At 38.5% G+C, this 25,812-nt stretch overlaps 1 protein-coding gene across 3 annotated transcripts in view; it reads right to left on the bottom strand.

Moving 5' to 3' along the window:
- The window catches only part of FAM120A (family with sequence similarity 120 member A), a 177,345-nt gene that overhangs the window by 132,088 nt on the left and 19,445 nt on the right, over positions 1-25,812 (bottom strand). For all 3 annotated transcript variants that reach the window (XM_023738616.1, XM_023738617.1, XM_023738618.1), the window contains exons 2-3: positions 16,882-17,128; positions 13,863-13,945 (exon numbers count right to left, since the gene is read on the bottom strand). In XM_023738616.1, coding sequence (XP_023594384.1) covers positions 13,863-13,945; positions 16,882-17,128 — 330 coding nt within the window. The remainder of the gene's footprint in view (positions 1-13,862; positions 13,946-16,881; positions 17,129-25,812) is intronic.

Here is a 25,812-nt window from a genome sequence, read left to right as displayed (position 1 = left end):
CAACCGTGGAAGAAACCAGCAAGCAAGAAAAATAAGGATAAGAAACAAGATGGTAGATACATATCAGAAAATGGTGGCTAGCAAGCCATTTGTTTTCTGACCAAGAATTCGAGTTTTGGAAGTCATTGATCTAAAGTCCTAACTTTCGTCACATGTCACTCTGGTACCAGATTTAGCTTCGGGGTCCCAAGCAATATGTCATCTAGTTAAGAAAGGTGACACTCTTCTGGTTAACAGCTTCCTTGGAGTATTCAGTGTAAAAGAGCTCTGGTTAGCGTGGGCTCCCAGTAGTTTGACACACAGTGTCTGGTATCATCTGCCCAAAGCTGAAAGGGGCATCAAGGTACTTGAACAGCAGTATGAGTCTATTTAAATAGAAGCTTTCTCATGATGTTCAGAGGGAAGTGACAGAGAAGGCCTTGTTATGAACAATGCTGAGGTTATAGATTCATAGGGTAGAAAATAAGCTAAAAAAAACTTTACATACTTATTTTTAAGACTCAAAAGTATGCTGCTGATTTAAAACTAAAAATTCCAAGGCATTAGAAGAAACATCAATAGAAAAATATGACTACTGAGCTTCTCTTTTCCTCTTTTAATCCCAGTCTCTTTCCCACAGGCATTAGAAATATGGGCATATGAACACTGCTATCAGTTAGGTCATGTTCAGAATGTGAGTCTTCCCCAATACAACAGCTCTCTTCCCGCCGTTCCTGACATCTATTTTTCTGGCAGGGCTGTGCATTCCCTGTCACTAAGGAAGAATTCTGCTTGGTAGTCACAAATCATCCTCTAACAAGTAATGAGAACACACCTCCCCCGAGGACTTTTGTCCCTCTTTTCCCAGCAATGTGACTTGGGACCTACCTTAACCTATAAAATAAAGACAAAAAAAGCTACTCTTGAGTCCCAATAGATCCCAGGAGATTCAAAAGACATCCTCAGGAAGATGTGGCCCCTGGGCTCTCTGTTAGCCCAAAACTAAAACCATTCCCAAGGCCAACTCTTCAGACAAAGATTAGACTGGACTATGGGGCATAAGATGATGCTCGTGAAGACTGTGCTTCTTAGCTCAAGTACATACACGAGACTAAATGGGCAGCTCCTGTCCGGAGGCGAGATGAGAAGGCAGACAGGGTCAGGAGCTGGTTGAATGGACACGGGAAATCTGGGGTGGAAAAGAGTGTGCTGTCACAGTATAGGGAGGGCGAGTAGGGTCACAAAACAACGTACACATAAATTTTTGTATAAGAGACTAACTTGAATATTAAACTTCCACTTAAAGCACAACAATTAAAAAAAAAAAGACATCCTCAGAACTTGAAATTTTCTACCTTTATTTCAAAACAAACAGGGAGCAGAGAAGGAAGCTCTGATTCAAAGACATAAACAACCAAAAATCTTTTGAGTTCAGTCTTGTATTTTAAAATTATTTCATTTATGAGTCTACATGTAAACTAAGAATAAAGAGTATAATTTCTTACTAAATGTAGATTTCCAAGACCTAAAAGTGTAAAGTCCAGTACAGCAAAACTATATACTAAAGGTTTACCTTAACCATTAAGAACATACAGCTGATATGTACAATGATGATGATAATAATTATAAAAATGGCAATTAGTAGGATGTACATTTTTTAAAATTCTGGAGGATCAAATATCTAACTGTTAAAAGTGGTTATCTCCCAGGATTAGAATTATAAGTGGCTTTAATTTTCCACATTACATACTTTTATACTGCTTAAACTCTTTCACGTTTTTGTAACAGAAAAAATGAGATGTTTTCAAAAAGACAAGAGAGGTTACTAATTAGGAGAATAAAAAATGGAAAATATGAAAACTATACAGATCAACTGATTAAAATCAGAAGATTTAGACAAACCATTTCCTCCTATTTGTCCCTAATTTCTTCCACATTTAGGACATGTAAGAAAAGATAAGAATGTTTATTAGCCTTTTAGGCCCCAATAATATTTTCTCTAGAGTCCAAGAAGTCCTTAGATTTTAGAAGTGTTTCTTAGCTCTTACTTATAATACTAAACTAGAGTATGGAAGGAAATATATTAAACTTCAAATAATACTATATATAAAAGCAGGAATTCCATCTTCAGATGTTCTTAGTGCCAAAACTGCCACCTCCACTATGAAGTAAATGGTGAAACTCAGGAATAAATGAAGTTCACCTTTCTATTTATAATTTATGTCTAACTTATTTTCAAAAAGGATATCACAAAGATGAAACCATCTGATCACCAATCTAGTTCCAATAAGGTTACACAGTATATGTGACAGCTAAAGAAGCCTTCTGTCGCTCTTACAGAACACTGTGCCGCACTGAAACAAACCGAAGGAGCAGATCACCTCATGTCAAGACAGGCAGTGGGAGCATCTTCGAAAGCACAGGGTCTCTCCTGCAGTGTACATACAGCCTATTTTTCATTATTGCAAATACAATAATGGATCTTCAAAATTATAACAGTGTCAAAAATTACATCTAAAGGATGTTCAACTGATACTACTTATTACATATATGACCCTTTAGAAATACTTCCATCAGGAAAAGTTAAAATAAGTAGGGATTTCCCTGTTGTGAGGAAACATGGCATTCCAGGAATACTCATCCCTACTATTCCAGGTAAGTAAAACATTCTCCTAAATTTCTACAACCAAGAAAGGACAATAAAACAAAATATCTTACCTAAAGCAAAGTAAGGTGAAGGTTGCCTCAGGTTTTGGTGCCTGCATGCACACATCTGTCTCAATCTCATTCAGGCCTGATCTTGACCAGCCCTAGCGTTCTAACTACCCTGGCCCCCAGCCTGCTCTCTTCTCATACTGCTGCCCAGCTCCCTTGTTTCTGCAGGGCCTTGGGCATGGATGTGCAACTGCACTCCCCCTTAGGCTATCTGTGCCTGCAGGAGCATGGGCGAGCAGGCCCACAGGACTACAGCTTGGGAACTCAAGAGCCAGCTCCCTAGAGGAATAGAGGATAAGATAACCCTTCTCTCTCTTTTATTATGGAGTTGACTGCATCCTTAAGCTACCTTTTTGGCCCTGCCTCCAGTTCTAGAATTTCACGTTACATGAAACAGTCTCCTGTTGTCCTGAACACAAATGAAATATTCTTTACTTTCAAATCTAAAAAAATTTGTCTCTCACTTTACTTTGCTGTTCTCGAGTCTATCAGTTTGTCGTACTGTGGTGGCTGGCATGTTGCTGCGATGCTGGAAGCTATGCCATGGTGTTTCAAATACTAGCAGGGTCATCGATGGTGGACAGGTTTCAGTAGAGCTTTCAGATTAAGGTAAGACTAGAAAGAAAGGTCTGGCGATCTACTTCTGAAAATTAGCCAGTGAAAACAGTATGGATCACAACAAAATATTGCCCCACATTCTAGCAGCTCTTAAATGTTGAAGCTGAAGTATTATAAAGCTTAATACTCGACTAGCCTCCTTACTATTTTCTATTGCCCTCATGCAATTTTAGGTTCTAATATGTCCAGCATTGCATTTATAATATAGTAATTAAGCATTACCTACTGAATAAGTCAGCACAAAGCAGAATTTGGTTCCCTTCCAAGCTTTCATCGAACTAAAAAACTTGGTTTCTCTTGTAGCTTTTATTCAATCATTTAATTATCTTAGCTATTCTTCCCTGATCATTCTACTTCTTTCTGTACTTCTTAAGCCATAGAGCCCCAAACTAGACATGTTATTCTTTTAAAGAAAACTAGAGCTGTGTTACTTCATGGTTTCTAACTGATAAACTTGGCAGGAGTTGCCACCACACTATACTACGGATTTTGTATTAAATAAATTATGGATTACTGATAACTTCCTTTCTACAGTATTTGCGTCCTTCCATGATTTTCATTACATACTAAAAAGATAAAACTTTCTCATGATTTTTATTAGCTCCTTTTTAACACAATGATGTTGGATAAATAGTCTTCAAAGATACCTAATTTTTTAATATATCTGATTCTGCATCCTCAAGTTTGAGTCTTCCTTAGCCCAATCCTTATCTCATACCAGACTTGTAGTATTTCAACAAAGTGAAATATTTTCTTCACAGGTGCTATATAAACTTATTACCTAATCAATTGAAAGGACCCTTTAACATGCAATACCATATCAGTAATGTTGATGGCAGGTGGGAGAAGGAGGAATCACATCCAATTTCCCCCGATCTATGTTAAGATGACCAAAATGATGCACTGCAAGGAAAATGATCAAAAGTGTATGTGACCTGGATCCTGCAGCTGGCTCCTGTTCATCTGACCTCTGGTTCTTGAGAATTGAGCTAGCAGCTTACCTGCCTATCTTGGGATTCGTCAACCTCTGCAGTCTGTGAACCAGCAGCCTGCCATCTTACCTATTGACCTAGGGATTTGTCAACCTCCGCAGTATGTGAGCCAGCAGCCTTTCAGCTTACCTGTCAAACTTGGGATTTGTCAGCCTCCGCGGCCTGTGAGCCAGACACCTGTTGTCTGACCAGACAATCTTGGGTTCGCCAGCCTCTGCAGCTACATAAGCTAGGAGAAGCCTCCAGCCTGACTCACGGACTTGGGACTATCCAGCCTCTATGACCATGTGAGCCATTTCCTTGATATAAATCTCTCTCTCTCACTCTCTGTCTCTCTCTCTATATATGTACAGGTATACAGACACTTCACTGGTTTTGCTTCTCTAGAGAACCCAGCTTAAGACGTTTGCTTCTGAGACTGGTTCTAGAGAAACAAAATTGTAAGGATGAGTTTTCTAAACTGGTTCTCAAGTCTGGTTAGTCTTAAAGATGTTGATGACTCTGCTTCCAGTAGTAAAGAAGGCACTGGTAATCCATGGTGTGAGATGGCAATACAAATACACAAAATATCACCACCAAGAGATGAAGTATTGGTGGGAGGTGAGACTCTGGGTGATTGCATTCGATATCTTTCTACAATTCTGCCATAATTAGAAGTAAAAGGAAGATGGCTGGTTAGTCCTACTTTCACTAGACAAAGTAGTAAAAGAAAGATGAACTCAGGGCTTCAGAGTCAAAGCTCAAGTGCCGCATAAAAGACCTCAGAGTTTCCACTTGTGCCTTGAAAGAACGCCTTATTTCTTATAGTAACAGAGCTCATATTGCCAAAAAACAAACCCACAGTCTTATCGTAAGAGTGGCTGAATTACAACGCCAACTGAATTCCCAACCTCAAGTGGTGTCTGAAGTCAAAATGACGGCATTGATTTGGGAAGAAATGGGATCCTGAAACTTGGGATGGGGACACGTGGGCAGATAATTAGGAAGCTGGAAACACTGAGCCCCTAAATATCATTGAATCACTCCTGACAACAGAACCAGACCTCTTACTCCCATCTGAAGAGATTATTTCATCTTTGTCCACTAAGACACCCTCCAAAGTAAAACCATGAGCTTCTCCATTCCCACCTGATGAGATTAACCCAGCTATGTCTGAAGAAACTAGGACCAAGTCATTGCCTGGGGCATCGCCTGAGGAAGATGCCTTACAAGACCTTGCTGAATATTCTCAAAACACACCCCACCACCCATTTTGGCTTCTAGACCTATAATCAGACTTCAGTCCCAGTAAGCCCCAAAAGGTGAAGTATAAAGTGTAACCCAGGAGGAGGTACGCTACCCTCCAAAAGAACTGCTTCACTCTTTCAATACGTACAAACAGAAACCTCGGGCATATGTGTGGGAATGGCTATTAAGGGTGGGGGATAATGGTGCAATGAACATAAAGTTGGATCACTCTGAGTTCACTGATATGGGCTCACTATGCAGAATTTTCATTCAACGTTCCAGTTCAACAGGTTAGGAAAGGATCTAATAGTTTATTTGGATGGGCTGTTGAAGCACGGATTAAGCGGTGGCCTACATTAAATCAGGAAACCCTGATGGTGTGGAGGTTAAGTGCTATGGCTGCTAACCAAAAGGTCGGCAGTTTGAATCCACCAGGTGCTCCTTGGAAACTCTATGGGGCAGTTCCACTCTGTCCTATGGGGTTGCTATGAGTCAGAATCAACTCGACGGCAACAGGTTTTTGGTTTTACACTAAATCAAGTTAAACTACAAGACTTGCCTTGGTATATTACAGAAGGTACCCAAAGGCCATGTTAGAATGGGTTTATCTGGTTAGACCCACAAACCTACACATGGAGTGCCCAGAGGACACACCTTTTATCATAACAGTAAGGAACAAATCTGTGAAGGGAGGCCCAGCATCCTTCAAGGCTGCTGTGATTACTATTTTATGTAAGTCAGATTTGACAGCAGGAGCTGCCCTAACTGAATTAAAACACGTAACTACAATGGGGATGACTGGACCCCATGGTGGTAGGCACCAAGTGGCAAAATTCAATCAACAAGTACAAGTTGAGCATGGTTATCAAAATGGACAGCAGAGTCAAAGCACTAATCAGAATAGTATGACTCGTATGCACTTACGGCATTGACTACTTAGTCATGGTGTCCCTAGCAGTGAAATAAATGGGAAATCTACTAAATATTTACTTGATCTGTACAAGCAGAAGAATTCTCGGCCAAGTGAACAGTAGTATGACTCAAACTGCCAGAACAGAGTCAAGTTCCCTAAGTCAATTCCCAGACTTGAGCAACTTTACAAACCCACAACCCCCTGAATGCAGGGGAAGCTGGGTCCCCTTGAGAAATGACCCTACTGTACTGTCAAAAATTTATACTGTTAATCCTTCTCCCAGCCTTCCCCAAAGGTATCTACGGCCTTTTATGAGAGTGACTGTTTATTGGGGAAATGGAAATAATCAGACTTTTCTGGGATTACTGGACACTAGCTCTGAACTGACACCAATTCCAATTCCAGGATACCCAAAACGTCACCATCACACACCAGTTATAGCGGGGGCATATGGAGGTTGGGTTACTAATAAATAGAGTCTTCACCCATGTCCATCTCAGATAGGTCAAGGGGGTCCCTGATCCCATCCTCTAGTTATTTCCCCAGCTCCAGAATGCACAACTGCAATAGATATATTCAGCAACTGGCAGAAACAGCATACTGGATACCTGACAAGTGGAGTAAGGCCTATTATGGCAGGAAAAGCCAAGTGGAAGCCATTAGAACTGTCCCTACCTGGGAAAATAGTAAACCAAAAGCAATACTGAATTCCTGGAGGGACTGCAGAGATTACCATCACCATCAAGGACTTAAAGGGTGCAGGGGTGGTGATTCCCACCACATCCCCATTCAACTCGCCTATCTGGCCTGTGCAAAAAACAGATGGATCTTGGAGAATGACAGTGGATTATAGAAAACTTAACCAGGTGGTGACTCCAATTGCAGCTGCTGTTCCAGACGTAGTTTCACTGCTTGAGCAAATTAATACATCTCCTGGTACCTGGTATGAAGCTACTCATAAAATGCCATAGATCCATTTGGTGAAGGCTGAGAGAAAGATTAACAGTATAAATTTTTGGCAGTGTAGTGGGGTCGTTTCTCAAGGGGACCTGGCCTGGTACCTAGTATGATCTGCCTAATGCCTTTTTCTTCATACATGTTTTAAAGGATCACCAGAAGCACTTTCGCTTCTGCTGGCAAGGCCAGCGATACATCTTCACTGTCCAGTCTCAAGGGTATCTCAACTCTCTTGTCCTATGTCATGATTATTCCGCAGGGACATTGATCGTCTTTCCTTTCCACAAGATGTCACACTGGTTCATTACATCGATGACATCATGCTGACTGTACCTAGCAGGAAGAAGTGTCAATGACTCTGGAATTATTAGCAAAACATTTGCTTGCTAGAGCTGAGAGAAATTAATCTGACAAAAATTCAGGCCCCTTCCACCTCAGTGAAATTTCTAGGAGTCCAGTGGTGTAGGATATATCAAGACAGTCTTCCTAAAATGAAGGATAAGTTATTGCATCTGACCTCTTTTACAACTAAAAAGGGAGTACAATGCCTAGCGGGCCTCTTTGGATTTTAGAAGCAACATAGCCCTCATTTGGATGTGCTACTCTGGCCTTTTTATCAAGTGACTCGAAAAGCTGCTAGTATTGGATTGGACCCAGACCAAGAGAAGGCTCTGCAACAGGGTCAGGCTGCCATGCAAGTGGCTCTGCCACTTGGGCCATATGATTCAGTTGATTCAATGGTGCTTCTACTATTAATAGCAAATAGAGATGCTGTTTGGAGTCTTTGGAAGGCCCCTAGTAGTGAATCACAGCATGGATCCTTAGGATTTTAGAGCAAAGATCTGTCATTGTCTGCAGATTAACTACTCTCCTTCTGAGAAACAGCTTCTGGCTTATTACTGGGCGTTAGTAGAGAATGAACGCTTAACCATGGACCACGAAGTCACCACGTGAACTTGAGCTGCTCATCAAGAACTCAGTGTTGTCTGACCCACAGAGCCATTAAGTTGGATGTGCACAGCAGTACCCCATCATTAAATGGAAGAGGTATATATGAGGTTGGGTCCAAGCAGGACCTGGAGGCACAAGTAAGTTGCATGAAGAAGTGGCCAAAATACCCATAGTCCCCACTCCTATCATATTACTTGCCCTCTTCTAGTCTGCACCTATGGCCTCATGGGGAGTTCCTTATGATCAGCTAACTGAGGAAGAGAGAAGTCATACCTGGTTTACATACAGTTCTGTGCGATATGCAGGCATCACTCAAAAGTGGACAGCAGCAGCACTACAGCCCCTTTCTGGGACCACCCTGAAGCACAATGGTGAAGAGAACTCCTCTCAATGGACAGAACTTTGAGCAGTGCACCTGGTTGTTCACTTTGCTTGGAAGGAGAAATGGCCAGATACGCAACTGTGTACTGATTCATGCGCTGTGACTAATGGTTTGGCTGGATGGTCAGGGACTTAGAAGGAACATGATTTGAAAGTTGGTGACAGGGAGGCATGGGGAAGAAGTATGAGAACAGACCTCTCTCAATGGGCCAAGGAAGTGAAGATATTTGTGTCTCACGTGAATGCTCACCAAAGGGTGACCTCAACAGAGGAGGGCCGTGATTCTCAGTCGTTTGGCAGTTATGATGTAGTTTAGCAGCTGTATAATGATGTAATCACCTCCATGATGAGATCTGATATAATATGATCATCTCCATATGGGATCTGCTGTAAGTAACCAATCAGTCGCAAGGGAGTTTCCTTGGGGGGCAGAAGGAGGTGTCGCCTGCATCCAATATAGATGGACTTTCTGGCAAGGCTTCCAGGCTTTTGTTTGCTCTGGATCCTGCAGCTGGCTCCTGTTTGACCTCCAGTTCTTGGGACTTGAGCTAGCAGCTTACCTGCCTATCTTGGGATTTATCAGCCTCTGCAGTCTGTGAGCCAGCAGCCTGTCAGCTTATCTGCCAATCTTGGGATTTGTCGGCCTCCACAGCCTGTGAGCCAGACTCCTGCCGTCTGATCTGCCAGTCTTGTTTTCTCCAGGCTTGCAGCTACAGGAGTCAGGGGAAGCCTCCAATCTGACCTAAGGACTTTGGACTTTCCAGCCTCTACAACTATGTTAGCCATTTCACATTTCATTGATATAAATCTCTCTCTATATATATATACATATATATATATAGAGAGAGAGAGAGAGAGACGAGTCAGTGGTTTTGCTTCTCTAGAAGCAGCTTAAGACAGTGTATAAAAAGCCAAAACAGAAAAGTGGCCAACAAACCCAACATGTGAACTCAAAGTCAGATGTGCTTACATTCCTGAATATGACTTAAAAAAAAAAAAAATCCTATCAAGTTATTGAAATAATTATTTTGGACTGTTTCTCCATTATGCCATAAAAATACTCAAATCATTTTTAAAATATACTTGCTAACAATATATTAAGTCTTGATTAGATCCTAGCTTAAAACAAAAACAAAGCTATGGAATGGAAGGGATATGGAGACACTAGAACTCTCAACCCTCAGTAGTGGGAATGCAAAATGGTAGAGCCCTTGTGGAAAACAGTCTGGTGCTTCCTCAAAAACTGGAGGTAGAGCTGCCATATAACCCGGCAATTCCACTGCAGGTATATGCCCTAGGGACCTGATAGAACTAACATGAACAGATACATGCAGACCTATTTTCACTGCAGCATTATTTCCAACAGCAAAAAGATGGAAACAACCTAAATGCCCATCAATGAATGAATAGGTAAGTAAAATGTAGTACACACATACAATGGAATACTACTCAGCGATAAAGAAAAACGAGTTCCCAAAACATCTTATGATGTTTATGAACCTTGAGGAAATTATGTTGAGAGAAATAAGTCAATCGCAAAAAGACAAATATCGTTATGTTCTCACTTTTATTAAATAATATGAACAATAAACAGAAACTAATGTTCATTAGTGGTTTCCAGGGATAAAGGGTGGGAAAGAGGGAGAAGTACTTCCTAGGTAGTAGTCACTTTTGTTTATAGAGATTGGAAAGGAGGCACCGAATATGGGTGCAGTTTGCACAGCATAACTAATGTAACTAATCTCAATAAGCCGTACACAGGGTAAGGGTTGAATGGGCAAATGCTAGGTTGTGTATGGTCTTGCAACAATAACAACCAAAAAAAAGAGGGGAGGGGCTATAGATGCTGATACTAATTAGACATAACCAGTCACCTCGTGGAATTAGTTCTCTTGATTTGGGGGCTTAGGGCTATGGTCTCATGGGACAATCCAGTCAACTGGTGTAATATACTTCTTAAAGTTTATGCTCTACCTCCAGCATGGTGAGTAGCGTCTGGGGTCTTAAGCTTACAAGCAGCCACCTAAGATACAAGTACTGGTCTTTATTTGTCTGGAACAAAAGACGGGGAAGGAACAAAAGAGTAAGAGAAGGAACTGGACTACAGAAGTCTCTCCATGAACCACTGCCTCTTCCACCTTGAGACCAGAAGAACTAGATACTGTCTGGCTACCACTACTGAACATTCTAATAAGGAACACAATAGATGAATCCTGATAAAAATGTGGAACATAACTTAAAATTCTTAAAGAATCCAGACTTACTGGACCTACTGAGACTAGAGGAGTACCTGAGACTATGGTCCTTAATTGCTCTTCAAACCTTGAACTGAAACTATCCCCTAAAGTCACCCTTAAAGTAACAGTGTAGCCCAAAGAGTAAAGATTGTCACTGAGTTTTATGTTAAGAAAAAAAAGTCTATATAAGACCAAAGGGTCAACGGCTATTTTAAAGCATAGATGAGGTTAGGGGAGAGGACAGGAAATTTAAGTAAACGGAAGTGAAACAACTAGAACAGAAATAATGAGAATGCACATTGTGAAGAAAATAACCAATGTCTAGAAACTATGGAACGGAAGTGGGTTTTGCTGTGTACGTTTTCATCAAAACTAATTTTTTTTTTAACCCAACTGGAATAATCATTTACATCACTTAAAAAAAAAAAAAACAAAGCCATGAAAGACTCTGGGGGGTCAATTAGAAAAATCTGAATATTAAATGGCATTAGGGAACTACTGTTAATTTAGTTGATGTGACAGTAATATGATTAAATAGGAGAGTCCTTATTTTTAGGTGATGGTGAGGTAAGTTCAAGTATTCATGGGTCAAGTGTCATAATATGTGAAAAACTTACTTCCAAACAGTTCAGGTTTAAAATAAAAACACAAAATATACAAATATATACGTATACCAAACCAAAGCCAATGCCACTGAGTCATAGTGACCCTACAGGACTGAGGAGAACTGCCCCATAGAGTTTCCAAGGCTGTCAGTCTTTACAGAAGCAGACTGCCACAACTTTCTCCTGCAGAGCAGCTGGTGCATTGAACTCCTAACGTTTTGGTTAGCAGTCGAGCACTTTAGCCACTGCACCACCTGGGCTCACATACACATACAGCAAAATGTTAACTGCTGAACCAAGATGGTATACATATGGATAAGCATTTTTCTGTTCTTTAACCTTTTGTATACTTAAATATTTTTCATAATAAAAAATTAAGGAAAACATACATGATAACGGTGCTATTGAGCTGCCAATAGATTATTTTCCAATAATTCTTCAAACAGCTCCCCACTTTGACATATGAAAAAGGCAAGCTAGACTTAGACATACACATATGGTCTGAGATTCTGGAAGTTTCTCACCCCTGCTATTCAAAACTTTACAAGTATTGTAAAAAATGAGCCTTCATTTCTGTCTTCACTTACAAACACAGTGCTTAACAAATCTAATGGGCACAGGTGCCATACTTTCAAATTCACCATGATTACAGGCTGTATTTTTCTCAATCTGCATTTCAACAATGGTATCACCGAGAGTTTATGATTAAGATTACAAATTGTGTCACTTCATAAATGAAAACATACACAAAGAACTCTGGCCAAAAGCCAATAGAAAGTTTTTCATCAAGGACTAAAAAGCATAAGCAAGCGAGTAATTTCTAACAAGAGGAGAAAAACTGACTTTCAAACAGAAGCTGAAAACAGCTGACCACCAATAACTGACCCACAAGAGTAAAATGAAGGAAATCATTTACATCAGTAAGAGATAAAAAAGGAAAGGGCTTTAAATGCCAACAAACAAAATTAAAGAAGCAGGAAAGGCATTCCATTTGAACTTCAAGTATCACATAATTAACTGTACGTTATAATGTAAAAAGGGAACTCCAATTTAAAACTACCAACCAATTAAAATTGTTTATGGAAGGAGAGTAATTCTGACAGAATTCAGAATTTTACAAGAAAACATGATTACAGAAACCATTTAATTTAACCTTCTCCCTTTGCTGTAAGGCAATCAAGGCCTACATTGTTAGTAAGCTAGTACTGCAGCTGGAAGTAGGAAAAAAAAAAAAACTAAGTCCCATGGACTTCCCAGTTCCTCAAGTCTTGAAAAGCACTTGTTCTTTAACAAATGATAATTAAGGTCACAACATTAATAGTAGAGAAGACCAGAGCAAATTTACCAAGCAAACTGAATTCGGAAAATCATAGGAAATCACTAAAAAATACAAGCTGAAGTTTCATTATCAGCTTATGGCACTTTCACTCATTATTACTGTGCTTACATCAAACATGTAAACCTCCCAACTTTAGGAAAATCACAATTATGTGCCTCTTCTCTGATGTCCATTACTATCACAAACAGGAAGGGAACGGAAAAGAGAGAAAGATAAGAAAATATCTTGTTAATGTTGTTTTTGTTGGGTGTTGTCAAGTCAATTTTGACTCACAGTGACCCATAGTGACAAAGTAGAACTGCCCCATAGGGTTTTCTAGGCTATAATCTTTATGGGAGCAGATCGCTACATCTTTCTCCTGTGGAGCCACTTGGAGGGTTTGAACCACCAACCTTTCAGTGAACAGCTGAGGGCTTAACCATTGTGCCACAGGGCTCCTAATATCGTTAATAAGACCGTGCAAATAACCATTTATCTAATGAATTTTGCGTCTCTTCCATCTGTCAAAAAGCATTAAAGCCTAAATTAAACTATTTTATAACTGTAGCAAATTAGTAAGAAAGTTATGAAATTTTTCAAACTATGCTGAAAGATTTTGATCCAAGGGACAGATTAATACAATACCTACTGAAAAAATTAATATTTTAATTAAGAAAACTAAAAGCTAAAAGATTTCTTACTATCTACATACACAGTATGAAGAATTCCTCTTAAGGGAATTTTTAAGGACATTTGTAAATTTACCTAAAATACAGGGGTTGAAATAAGCTAAGATAGGCTGTTTTTTGTTTTGTTTTCTTTTTTAAGACAGTTAAGTATCCGGAAATTAGAAGAAAGCATGATATTGCTAGCTTGGTAACATATTTTCTTCTACAGTAAAAGAACAGAAGTTATATTATTAAAGTAACAGCAAAACAAACAGTTGATTATTTAAAATGAAGTTTGTACCTTAAGTGAGGCTAGTGGATGTTCTGGACCAAGTAAACTCCAATGAAAAGAAGCCAAATCTTCATCAGGTAGAATGTGGTTACCTAGAATATATAACAATGATCAGAAGTCATACAAGGGAAACTTAAATCATTGTATTTTGCTACCAGTAACAGATTACCTTTGATTTAGACTTTTCAATGACTTCTCAGAACTGTCTCATTTGATACACCATATAAAACTTCCCAACTGAGACTATTCCTTAATTTTTTAATATAAAGCAATACAACAGGCAAACTTCTTGTAGCTCCTCAAGTATGAGGAGGATTTCTGGTATACTTCCAATAGCATTCAAACTAAGTACCACATAAAAACCTAAGTGACTTCCCAGAGCAGTAATTAAAAGTGCCAGTTTGCAAAAGGTCGGCCTGATAATGCCAGGATACCAAATATTGACTAGATACAAGTTTTCATTTATTCATAAAACAGCTATAGTTCAAACTGCATTTTGTGAACTAGGTTCAGCAGCCAAATATGGAATCTGCACTATGATAAAATCTTTCTAAGCAAGACTAAATGACAATGACTATTGATGGTAAACTGATCAACACCACCTCTTATAATTTCCACTACCCACATATACATGACAAAGAACAGACTACAATAATACTATTAAGCTTTATATCCTAACACCAGCACTATGTCAGTCTACAAATAAGAACTGTATTCAATTGAGAAAAATCACACTTTCTGGTAAATACTTTCACTGTAGTGATTGAATGCTTGATATACTAACAAATGCTTGATATACTAACATCTTTATTATGTTAGTTATGTCAATGCATTTAACAGCAGTAATTTCCTAATAATTTGTGGTTTTAATAAAATAATCACTTCCACATTGAGATAGCAGATTCATTCATTAGTTACTAACATAAAGCAAAATAAGGTGAGGTCATCTGTAAGATTACTATATCACAGTATTCTAAACACACAGATGCAAAATATAGAAATGCTGAACCACTACAGTGTCCAGAGAAGTTAATCTGTAACTGTCCAGGTTCACTGTGCTTTGTATTGTTTTCCTCTGTTAATGGATTGCATAGAGTTTTACTATGAATTAAATATGAAGTATCTGAGATTTTTTGCTTTTAAACCTAGATTTGAAAAAATATTAAGCCAACTTCAACATCAGTAAGTCTTTGTTGAAATGTGGGTGGAAATGAAAAGATGGAGGAAAAAAAAGTCTTACAGTCTTTATACCAAATGCTTAAATGAATATACCACTCAGCTTTCCTAAGACAAAACTTATATAGCTATACTTTCTGCTACAAAAAGGGAAAGGAAAATATACTTTCTCATTTGAAGACATTGAAGCTTTTACAAAACCGAAAATAAAAAAGCTCACAATTAATACTTTAATCTGCAACTTGCCTAAATTTTAAAAAGAAATCCCAAGTCTTAATTAAGACAAAACTTTACTACTGATTTTCTCATTTATTTCAAAATTTTACATAATAATTTAACCAGAAAGTATGAGTTGGCATTATCTCCCAAGAAACATAGTCAATGTTTCTTAGGTAAGATAAATACTATTCCACACTTCAAATTACCTAAGACATCATATTCTAAAAGCAAATTTCACCATTCATTTGAAGTCAAACAATATGCCCAAGTTATCTTGCCTAACATTTAAACAAAGATACACTTTTCATATAATGTGCCCACTCACAGAATTTTATATCAAAGGAAATATCCCCTTATATTTTAACATTTCAAAATATGAAAGTATATTCTGATTTAATCCTCCAAGTTCCAAGAGTCACAAGAGTTCCCTAACAAAATGGATGGAAAACAGTCAAGTACTAACTTAAACATACATATCAGAAATTTGATGCAAATAAACACATCTTTTGTAAAGTCAAGATTTGTTGACTGTGTTGGTAGTTACATAGCAAAATTTGAAACGCTACCCTAAAATGCTAAATAAAAAACTGTGTCTCCCTCACTATAATTTCTTTTTCTGCAAAACATTTTTGGAATGTTTATAAAAATCTTTCTGATGACTAGGATTTCTAAAAACAACCCACAATCTAATTTCTCTCTTAAACACAAATGAAACAGGCTGCTAACCTATATGGAAAATAGACTGAAAGACAGTACAATAACATCTGACTTATCTAGAGATCACATATCTTTCAAACAGGGCCCTGACTCACCAAAGCGTAACTAAATCTGATCTCTACAACTCGTGCATTTTAACCACAGGAGTTCCTCAGGTCCTCACTCAGAGCAAATTTATTTATATTTTGAACACTAACCCTCAGCAAATTAGAGCTGGAGAGTAAAGCAGCTAAAAGCACAAGCCAGGGTGGCTGACAAAAGAGAAAACACAGAAAATCACTATAAAATGGAGATATAACGTGACAGATGATTACCTGTTGGAAAATTATTGTAAGTAAAAGAAATTAGTATATAAAACCTTAGTTTCTGGATATTCAATATAAGGAATTCCTCCAAGAAAACTTGTAAAGACAAGTATATATTACCTAAAAGGTAGGTGTTGGGAAAAAGGTGAAATAGTTTGTTTGTTTTTTTTTAAAGTAGTGAGTGTCCTGAAAATGAGGGAAAAATATGATAGTGCTAACTTCATATTTTATTTTCTTCTATAATAAACATAATTTACGCCAAAAGTTTAAATGTCTTATTTTCATAGTAGGCATGTGTTAGTTAACATCTGTGATTAAAAAATGTTATTCTTCTAAAACTTTAAGTAAGTTTATTCACAAAATTAGTTTTTCAGCCTGGATAGAACAATATATAAATGAACACTTAAGAACAAAAGAAACACATTATCAGCTATAGTAGCAGGTTATTGTGACACCAAATAATAATCTAAGTAAGGAATGCTAAGGAAGAGCCCATTCCTTCGTGCTTTCAAATTTAAAATGTACATCAAAACTGAAATTTTAAAAAGCACAATATACTCATAGTATAGTAACTCCTTTATAAAATAAACTTTTCATACTACTCCACCTACCTAATAAAGCAGCAAAAATAGGAAAACGATTTGGATTCAGGTCCAGTTGCTTGGCAACTTCATGCATCAGATATTGGCTTGTTGTGAGACTTTTTCCGTTTCGGCTCAGTTTTAGGGCATGGGCACTGAAATAGTAGGGGATGTTGCACAATGCATAATCAGAGTCATATGCAACCAAGCCATGGAAACCATTTTCTCTGCAGAAACCAATTACTTCTTGATGATGATCCTCAATGCTCTGTGCAACCTATGCAAATGAGAAAAACACTTCATCAAAGGTAGTGGAAGCCTGTAACAGTATGCTCAATAAGTAGGCACGTTTACACAAAATCTGAAAAATTACAGACATTAAAAATATTCAAGAAAGCCAAACAGTCAAAAGTACCCTAATAAAGTGTGCAGCATATTGTTCAAATAAGAAATCTCTGTGGAAAAAGAGATTTAAATTATCTTCTGGTCAGTAACTGACGATTCTTTCTACATTGCAATTTACTTTACAATTTCTTGTCAAGCTCTAGCACCACCCTGCTTCAAAATACGCAATGCTAGCTGATCCTTTTGGCAGTATTTTGAAGAAAGACGGAAAGAAAGGCAGGGGAAAACAGAGTGGGAAGGAGGGAGACAGAGAGAAGTCGCTCATCCTCACTGAAACAAAACAAATGTCTTCAAACTAGATCAAATGTGTCAAAATGGTGAAATAATCAGCATTTAAAAAAGTAAAAGTCAAGTATTATCCATTATCTGTCTACTGTCATACTGAGGTATTCAGCATATGGAGACAGTAACATTTACCCTAAAAAAAAGTTCCATGCTTATTACGTGCAAAGAACCGGGCTCACTGTGCATAATACAATGTTTAGGATGACCACTTACACCAGGTCTAAATATACTGCCTTTTTTAGTGACTAAAAAGATAAGTCAAAGCTTCTCTACTTCTATTTAATCTCTCATTATGAAATGTCAATACTATCTCAGATTTCCATGACACACTAAGGAGGAAGTAGAGGAGCAATACCTTTGAAAAAGTAAAAAGTTATTTAGAATCTAATTCTGAAAATATTCTGAGAAGCATTGAAAAAGTACTTTCTTAAATATCTAAAGTCAATCCTACCCAAAGACAACTGATTTCTCTCCTGCTGTTTCCCATGCTCATTCAACTAAAATTCTGACAGGTTTTTTTTTTTTGTTTCTACAAAGGATTAAGTATACAATTTTAAATTAAATCAGAATAATTCAGTTAACTATGAACTCTCTACAGAGACTTAGTGGAGAAAAATACGTGTCCTTAACTTAGATTCTGGAACTACACTGTCCAATGTGTGGCTATACTGAAATAAAATTACAAAGTCAATTATCATAATTGCTGTCAATAAGCTGTACACCTGTAAAAAGGTGAATCAGCAAAACTGTGTGACAGATATATTTACAACAACGACGAAAAAGAAAAAAAGAGTAGCTGTTGAGGCTACTTACATACAACCAAAAACCTCATTGGACATCCCAGTTAAGTGGCCTAATAACTTATTTAGTGCTTCTGTTCTACCTCCTAGTTCCTAGGGGTCTTAAAAGCTTGCAAGCAGCCATCCAAGGTACAACAATTGGTCGCTATTCGCTTGTAGCAACAGAAGAAGAAGGAGCATCAGGAACAGAAGAAGGCTATGGAATGTGTTGGGAATTGCCTCCATGAACAACTGCCTCCTTTGCCAGGAGACCAGAAGAACTGGATGGTGCCTGGCTACCATTACTGAACATTTTGATCGAAGATTCAATAGAAGAATCCTGATCAAAAAGGAGGAAATGCAGGACCAAATTTCAAACTCTTCATGGACTCCAGATTTCCTGGAGCCATGGAAGTTAGATGAACCCCTGAAACTACTGCCCTGAGATCATTTGATTTAAACCTTAAACCAAAAACATCCCCTGAAGTCTTCTTAAAAACCAAACAACAGTTTAGCTTAACTACTAAAAAATGTCTGCCTCGAGTATTATGCTCTTTCAAGAACTACCTATATGGGATCAAATTGAGAACAGCAACTTGAAAAATTAGATAGGAACCTTAGGGGGCAGTGAGTTTATGTTAATGAAGCCGGAATGACTCAGAAGAGGAAGGGGAGAATGGCTGCACAACTCGAAGAATGTAATCAATGTCATTAAATGGTACAAGCAGAAACACTGAATTGGTGTATGTGTTGCTGTACATATTCTCAAGAACAACATTAACAACAAAATAAATAAAATCTAAAAAAAGAAATAAAATTAGAATTAAATAAAATTAAAAATCGAGTTCCTCAGTTATATTAGCCACATTTCAAGTGTTCAACAGTCACATGCGACTAGTGGCTACCATGCTGATTACACAACACAGGGCATCTCAAATGTTCTATTGGACAGCACTGCAAAGTTCATCTCATTTCTCACCAACTTCCTAATAAAAGTAGCTACCGAATTTTATTGGAAATTTAAATAATGAAATCTCGCTTGGAGGCAAAGCAAATTGTTTTTAAATGCATTACTTAAAACATTGTACCTTACCTAGAATAGAAAGAAGTATAATTTTTTTAAAAATTATAAAACTAGGTTGTCTTCGCCCTCTCATATTAGAGAAATGGTAATCTCTACATCCAAGTTCTTTCCCTCAAAGCATTTTATTAGGTAGAACTTTCTATTTACAGCAACATTTTAAAACATTTTTAAACAACTAGAAATTATTGACTTTCTTCCAAACATCTTTATGCAGTGAAATCTGTGAGAACCAGAACTCAACAGGACTGCCTTGTTTTTCTGGGTCAGGGAGCAGTTTTACCACTTTTTATCGCTCTGTATCAGCAGAAAATATTTGAGTTTTCCTTCTCTGGCAGGTTTCCGCCTTAAAGAGGTCCTGGCTTTCACAGGGTTTACTGTATTTTAAGTCTGTATTAAGATATACTGAAATGAAAGGAGACAGTGATTCACCACTCACTTCTCTACCTCACCCTCAAAGGAGTTCTAGAAAAGGCAAGATGACCACCTGTTCCATACATTCTGTAGAGGAGGTGAGGAAAAATTAAAACATAATGGGTTGAGTACTGTATACTCAGTATAGTATCTTTTAATTTCATCAACATTGTGAGATGGTTTATTAACCCCATTCCTACAGGAAATTGAGGCTGAGAGCCATTCAGAACCTAGCTCTGGCCAAGCCCTTTCACGGCTCCATGATTAGAATGGGCCGTAAAGATGCTTATGACTCATGTTTGCTGAGTACCTACTTTTTTGCCAGTCACTGTGCTAAGTGCTGTATAAAGCCTTATCTCATTTATCCTCACAACAATCCTAAACTCAAAACCAAACCCATTGCGTCAAGTTGATTCCAACTCATAGGAAGTACAAACCGACTAGGCGAAAAGCGGGGCTGCTATAGCCAGAGTGGTCAGGGAAGGCATCTCCTAAGCAGGGGCTTTACAACTAACACCTGAAAGAAGAGGCAGCCACATGAAGATTTCCAAGAGGAGCGTTCAAGCAGAAGACCAAGTACAGCACAGAGAGAATGCCAACAGGATCTGATCATAGTGATCATGGGAAAAGCGGTGGATAATGAAATCTGATTCCAAACCAAAACCAAACCCATTGCCGTCGAGTCAATTCCTACTTATAGCGACCCTACAGGAGAGAGTAGAACTGCCCCATAGGGCTTCCAAGGAGTGTCTGGTGGATTCGAACTGCTGATCTTTTGGTTGACCAACACACCACCAGAGTTTCCGAAATCTGAATAGGCAGGGCTAAAATCTAATCTAGCAAGATTTCAGAGAATGCTGTTAGCATTGTAAAACAACAGGCGATATATTTTAAGAGCTGTAAAACGTTCATACTCTGACCCAGTAATCTTATTCCAGGAGACATGCCTAAGAAACCAGTCCACCAAATAAAAAACATTAGAAGTATTAAAAGAGTCATGGTAGACTAATCTATGGTGAAAAAAATTAACATTAAGGAGATGAATGATTATAGCAACTACACTATATTGTTTAGACCCATTCATATTAATAAGATTGAGGAGAAACTTAGGAAAAGCTTACAATACAATAGTAACCAAAACTGCTTTAGGGTATATTCTGTATACACAACTATGAAAAACTTTATGTGTGGAAAAAGACCGGAAGGAAAAAACCAAAATCCAACATAGTTGTTTCAGGGTGGTGAGATTATGCTTTAAACAAAACTTTTTTAAAAGAAAAAAGATCTAATTAAGAAGCCAAAGACGTACTTTTATAAATCATAACTGTACTATGGTGATCTATTATACCACTCAGAATAACTTATTTTTCTTATCCATGTCTGTCTCTCTCAGCAGACTACAAGCACAGCTTATACACCTTTGTATCAAGTGTCTAGCCTGGTGCCATAACACTGGGGGGTACCATTTCATGGGTTCCCAAAGATTCCTTAAATTATTTATAAAGATTAATAAGATATATTCTACCCTATAGAAGCCAATATCAAGCACAACCGGAAGAGTTTTAGTTTCAACTCCCTTACAAAGGGAGAGTGGTATGTAACAAAGTGACAAAGAAAGATGAGAACCAAAGCGCACCTGACCCAAGCTGCGGTATTTTCAATCGTCTAGTATGTACGTGAAAGCTGGAGAGTGAATAAGGAAGACCTAAGAATTGATGCCTTTGAATTATGGTGTTAGCGAAGAATATGGACTTCCAGAACAAACAAACCTGTCTTGGAAGAAGTACAGCCAGAATGCTCCTTAAAAGCAAGGATGGCGAGGCTTCGTCTCACGTACTTTGGACATGCTATCAGGAGAGATCAGTCCCTGGAGAAGGACATCATGCTTGGTAAAGTAGAGGGTCAGCAAAAAAGAAGACGACCCTCAAGGAGATAGACTGACACAGTGGTTGTAACAATGGGCTCACGCCTAACAACGGCTGTGAGGATGGTGCAAGACCCAGTAGTGTTTCACTGCACATGGCGTTGCTGTGAGTCAACTCAAACAACGCAAACAACAACACACAGAGCTCTCCACAATTATCTCCTTCTACCCTAAACAAAACTCCTTCCATTCAGAAAATTCTATTTCAGATTGGCATTTAAAAAACAAGGTGAATGAACCATTAATAATTCACTAAAGTACTTATCTGCAAACAATTAATAATACCTTAACCCTCTCCAAAAGCACATACAGCATTACCCAAATAGTTAACTGCTAGAATTAATCTTCTGAAACAAAAGATAAAGAAACCACACCCAAAAACACAAACTACATACCTATAGCAAAGGTGGAGAAATCTCTGACCCTTGCTACAGCTGATTTCTCCTGTCTCAAGTATCTTATAAAGTATCGAAAATTCTGAGTAACAGCAATGGTGGGCCGGGCGGGCGGGAGTGTCAAAATGTCTAGATTCCAGTTGTGGCTTGATGACTAACCTGCTGGCGCCCAACATGTCCATGTATAAATGGAAAATTAGATGGATCTTTAAGGTTCCTTTAATTTCTAAAATTCTAGGATGCTCCTCTCCCTGTTAAAATTCATTATGCCTTTATCTGAGGAAATACAATATAACACTAAAAACCACAAGGGTAAGAGGTGGTGAATACTGGAAGTGTGGTTCAGCAGTTATTCAACGGGGGGGAGGGGTCTACCAAACAACACACACACACACACACACACACACACACACACACACACCCTAAATGAAAGAGTTAAAATACAATAGTCTAGGGATGGTAGACACAACAGAACTCTTTACGCATTTGTCAAAACCCATACAACTGTACCTCACCAAGAATGGATTTTATATACAAATTTTAAAAAACAGTCAGGATATGGCTGAATCTCAGGATAGAATGCAGACTGACACACGCATCTAAATTACATTATAAAATGTATGAAACAATCTCACTGAAGGGAGTGGAGGAGGAAAGGGGCTGATCTACGTAACTCTGGAAAACCATGTTTTGACTGGAAACCGTTAAGGCTAAAAACAAAAATATCTGTACATAAACACTACTGAGGAAATTTGTTTCTCACATGGGCGTTGCTGTTAATTGCTGTCAAGTTGACTCTGAATCATGGTGACCCCACGTGTGCAGAACAGAACTGCTCCACAGGGTTTTAAAGGCTGTTGCCTTTTGGAAGCAGATCACAAGGTCTGTCTTCCAAGGTACCTCTGGGTGGGTTCGAACCGCCAACCTTTTGACTAATAGTCAAACGCTTAACCATCTGCGCCACACACGGCTCCGACTCTCACAGGGGTATGGATTAACAATTCTAAAATAACTTTACATGTAGACCAAAAAACCCCCATTGCTGTCACGTGGAATTCCGACTCATGGCGACCCTATAGGCCGAGGCAGAACTGCTCTATAGTTTCCAAGGCTGTAAATCTTTATGGAAGCAGACTGTCACATCTTTCTCCCACAGAGCAGCTGGTGGGTTCAAACCGTTGACCTTCTGGTTGGCAGCCAACTGCTTTAACCACTGCACCACATGTATACTAGGTATAAATTAAATAAATGGTAGATGAGAGCCAGGGTTCTCACTGTCAGAGAAACAGTTACAAATAAGCAAAAGGGAGAAGGCTAGAATGAACCCTGTGGTCCTGGATTAGTAGGGAGACAGCAGCAACAACTGGTGTTTAGTTTAAAATACAGAAAAACAGATACAGAAATACTTAAAAGATGTATGTTTACATGGGTTACCGTACATACATTTATTTCCTAGCTCTGTCTGCAGAAGTGGCCTAAAAGCAGTGACACCCCAGTAGCAAGGAGCATACCTGTGTCCACCCAGATCTTGGTTTCTAAACACCATTCTCCATTGAAATGAACCAGGGCTTTTGGGGAAAATGACTGATTCTGGGACAGGGAAAATACAAAACGAGCCTGAAGCATCTTGAGTGCTAGAAAATAAGGAAGAGGGTGTGTCAAAGAGACACATGAGCCAGTGTGAAAGAGTTCTCATGGCCAATGCTAGAACAATCTGCATAATGAAATAACAAAGCATTAGATTATAACCCAAAGTATAAATATACTATAAATATACATGAGTCATGCAATATAAATGACTGAATCAATAAAGGAGGAGGAAGAAACAAATTGTCCCTACAGAATTCCAAGAAAAATGTGTAAATACTCCCCCTTCCACGGAGCGGTGTTTAATGCCTTATCCCTTGAATGTGGGCTGGATTTAGTGACTGCTTCCAAAGAACAGAGTGTGTAACAAATAAAAGGAAAAAACAGTAACTTTACAGAGCAGAAACTGGCAGATCCATCTTAACCAAGTGAGCCAGGTGAGCATCACCAGTGATAAGTCATGCGGATATCACGTGCCCCCTGGAGTGATAGGATGGCAAAGGCACCCCTCTGGGGTTTTCTTCCCCAATATGCACAACCCTAATTTAATCATGAGGGGGAAAAAAAAGTTATAAAATATCTAACCAGCAAGCTTCAAAAGTATCCAGATGACAAGAGACAAGGATAAAGAACTGTCACAGACAGACCAGAGGAAACTAAGGAGACATGCCAACTAAATGCCATGTGGGATAAACTAAAACTTAGGTTAATTAAAAATTTCTGAATGAATGGATAGAATCAAACAACTAAGAACATTTCCTAAGAGAGCTCATGAACAATTCCTTAAGATTTAAATCAAGGAAAATCTGATAAAAACTCTGGTACGACAGAAGAAAGACCTGGTGATCTGCTTTCATAAAGATTATAGCCAAGAAAACCTTATGGGGGCAATTCTACTCTGTCACATAGGGTCACAATGAGTCAGAATTGACTCCACAGTACCCAACAACAGAGGATCTGATCAGGGATGAAAAGATGATAAGATGCAAGATTTGGATAGGGCAAGAAAAAAACCCTGAATTTCGTCATCAAAATAAGGGCTTCAAAGGAAATTATTTAACTCAAAATAATAAATAATAGGACTGAAGATTTGGGGAATCAGGGTGTGACAGGACTTTAGCTGCTCTTTCTTCCCTTCAAGCTTCTTCTGGTTGATCTCTTGTATGTCTTTCATACTCATTCTTCTTCTCTTGTGCTCATCTACAGTCTTGTTTCCCTGTTTCTTCTCTTCTCTGGCCTTCCAACTCCTAGCTCTGGCTGGGCACAATACAACAAGGTTTATATTTCTAGTTCTTAACCTTAGTTTTAGAAGTGAGCAAAAACTAGTAAATACAATGTTGGGAAGATTATTTCATCTAACTCTCAAAAAGTATAAACAACTTAAAAAATTATGCCTTGAAGCTATAATAGGTAGCCCTTTGAAGGGAGGGAAATCACCCACCTATAGAGTTAAATGGAGTCCCTGGGTACAGAATGCACTTGCTGCTAACTAAAAGGTTGAAGGTTTGATTTCACCCAGAGGGACCTAGGAAGAAAGGCTTGGTAATCGACTTCCAAAAAACCAGCCATCGAAAACCTTATGTAGCACAGTTCTACCTGGACAGACATGGGGTCACCATTAGTCAGATGCAACTCAATGGCAACTGAAAAAACAAAAGATAATTAGCTCCTGTCAAGTGATGAAGGAGCTACTACCCAATACAACACTCCAGACTTGTACAGTGAACACAGAAACCATGAAACACCTCAGCAGAATCTGGAGACTTTAGTTTCAACTCCCTTGCAAAGGAAGAGTGGTATGTAACAAAGTGACAAAGATGTCACCTTGAGGACTAAAATGCACCTGACCCAAGCCACGGTATTTTCAATCATCTCGTATGTACGTAAAAACTGGAGAGTGAATAAGGAACACCTAAGAATCGATGCCTTTGAATTATGGTGTTGGTGAAGAATATGGACTACCAGAAGAACAAACAAATCTGTCCTGGAAGAAGTACAGCCAGAATGCTCCTTAGAAGCAAGGATGGCGAGGCTTCATCTCACATACTTTGGAGATGTTATCAGGAGGGACTAGTCCCTGGAGAAGGACAT

The sequence above is a fragment of the Trichechus manatus genome, unplaced genomic scaffold, assembly GCF_000243295.1.
Source record: "Trichechus manatus latirostris isolate Lorelei unplaced genomic scaffold, TriManLat1.0 scaffold00120, whole genome shotgun sequence".
Lineage (NCBI taxonomy): Eukaryota > Metazoa > Chordata > Mammalia > Sirenia > Trichechidae > Trichechus > Trichechus manatus.
This window is presented reverse-complemented; position numbering and strand designations above follow the sequence as displayed.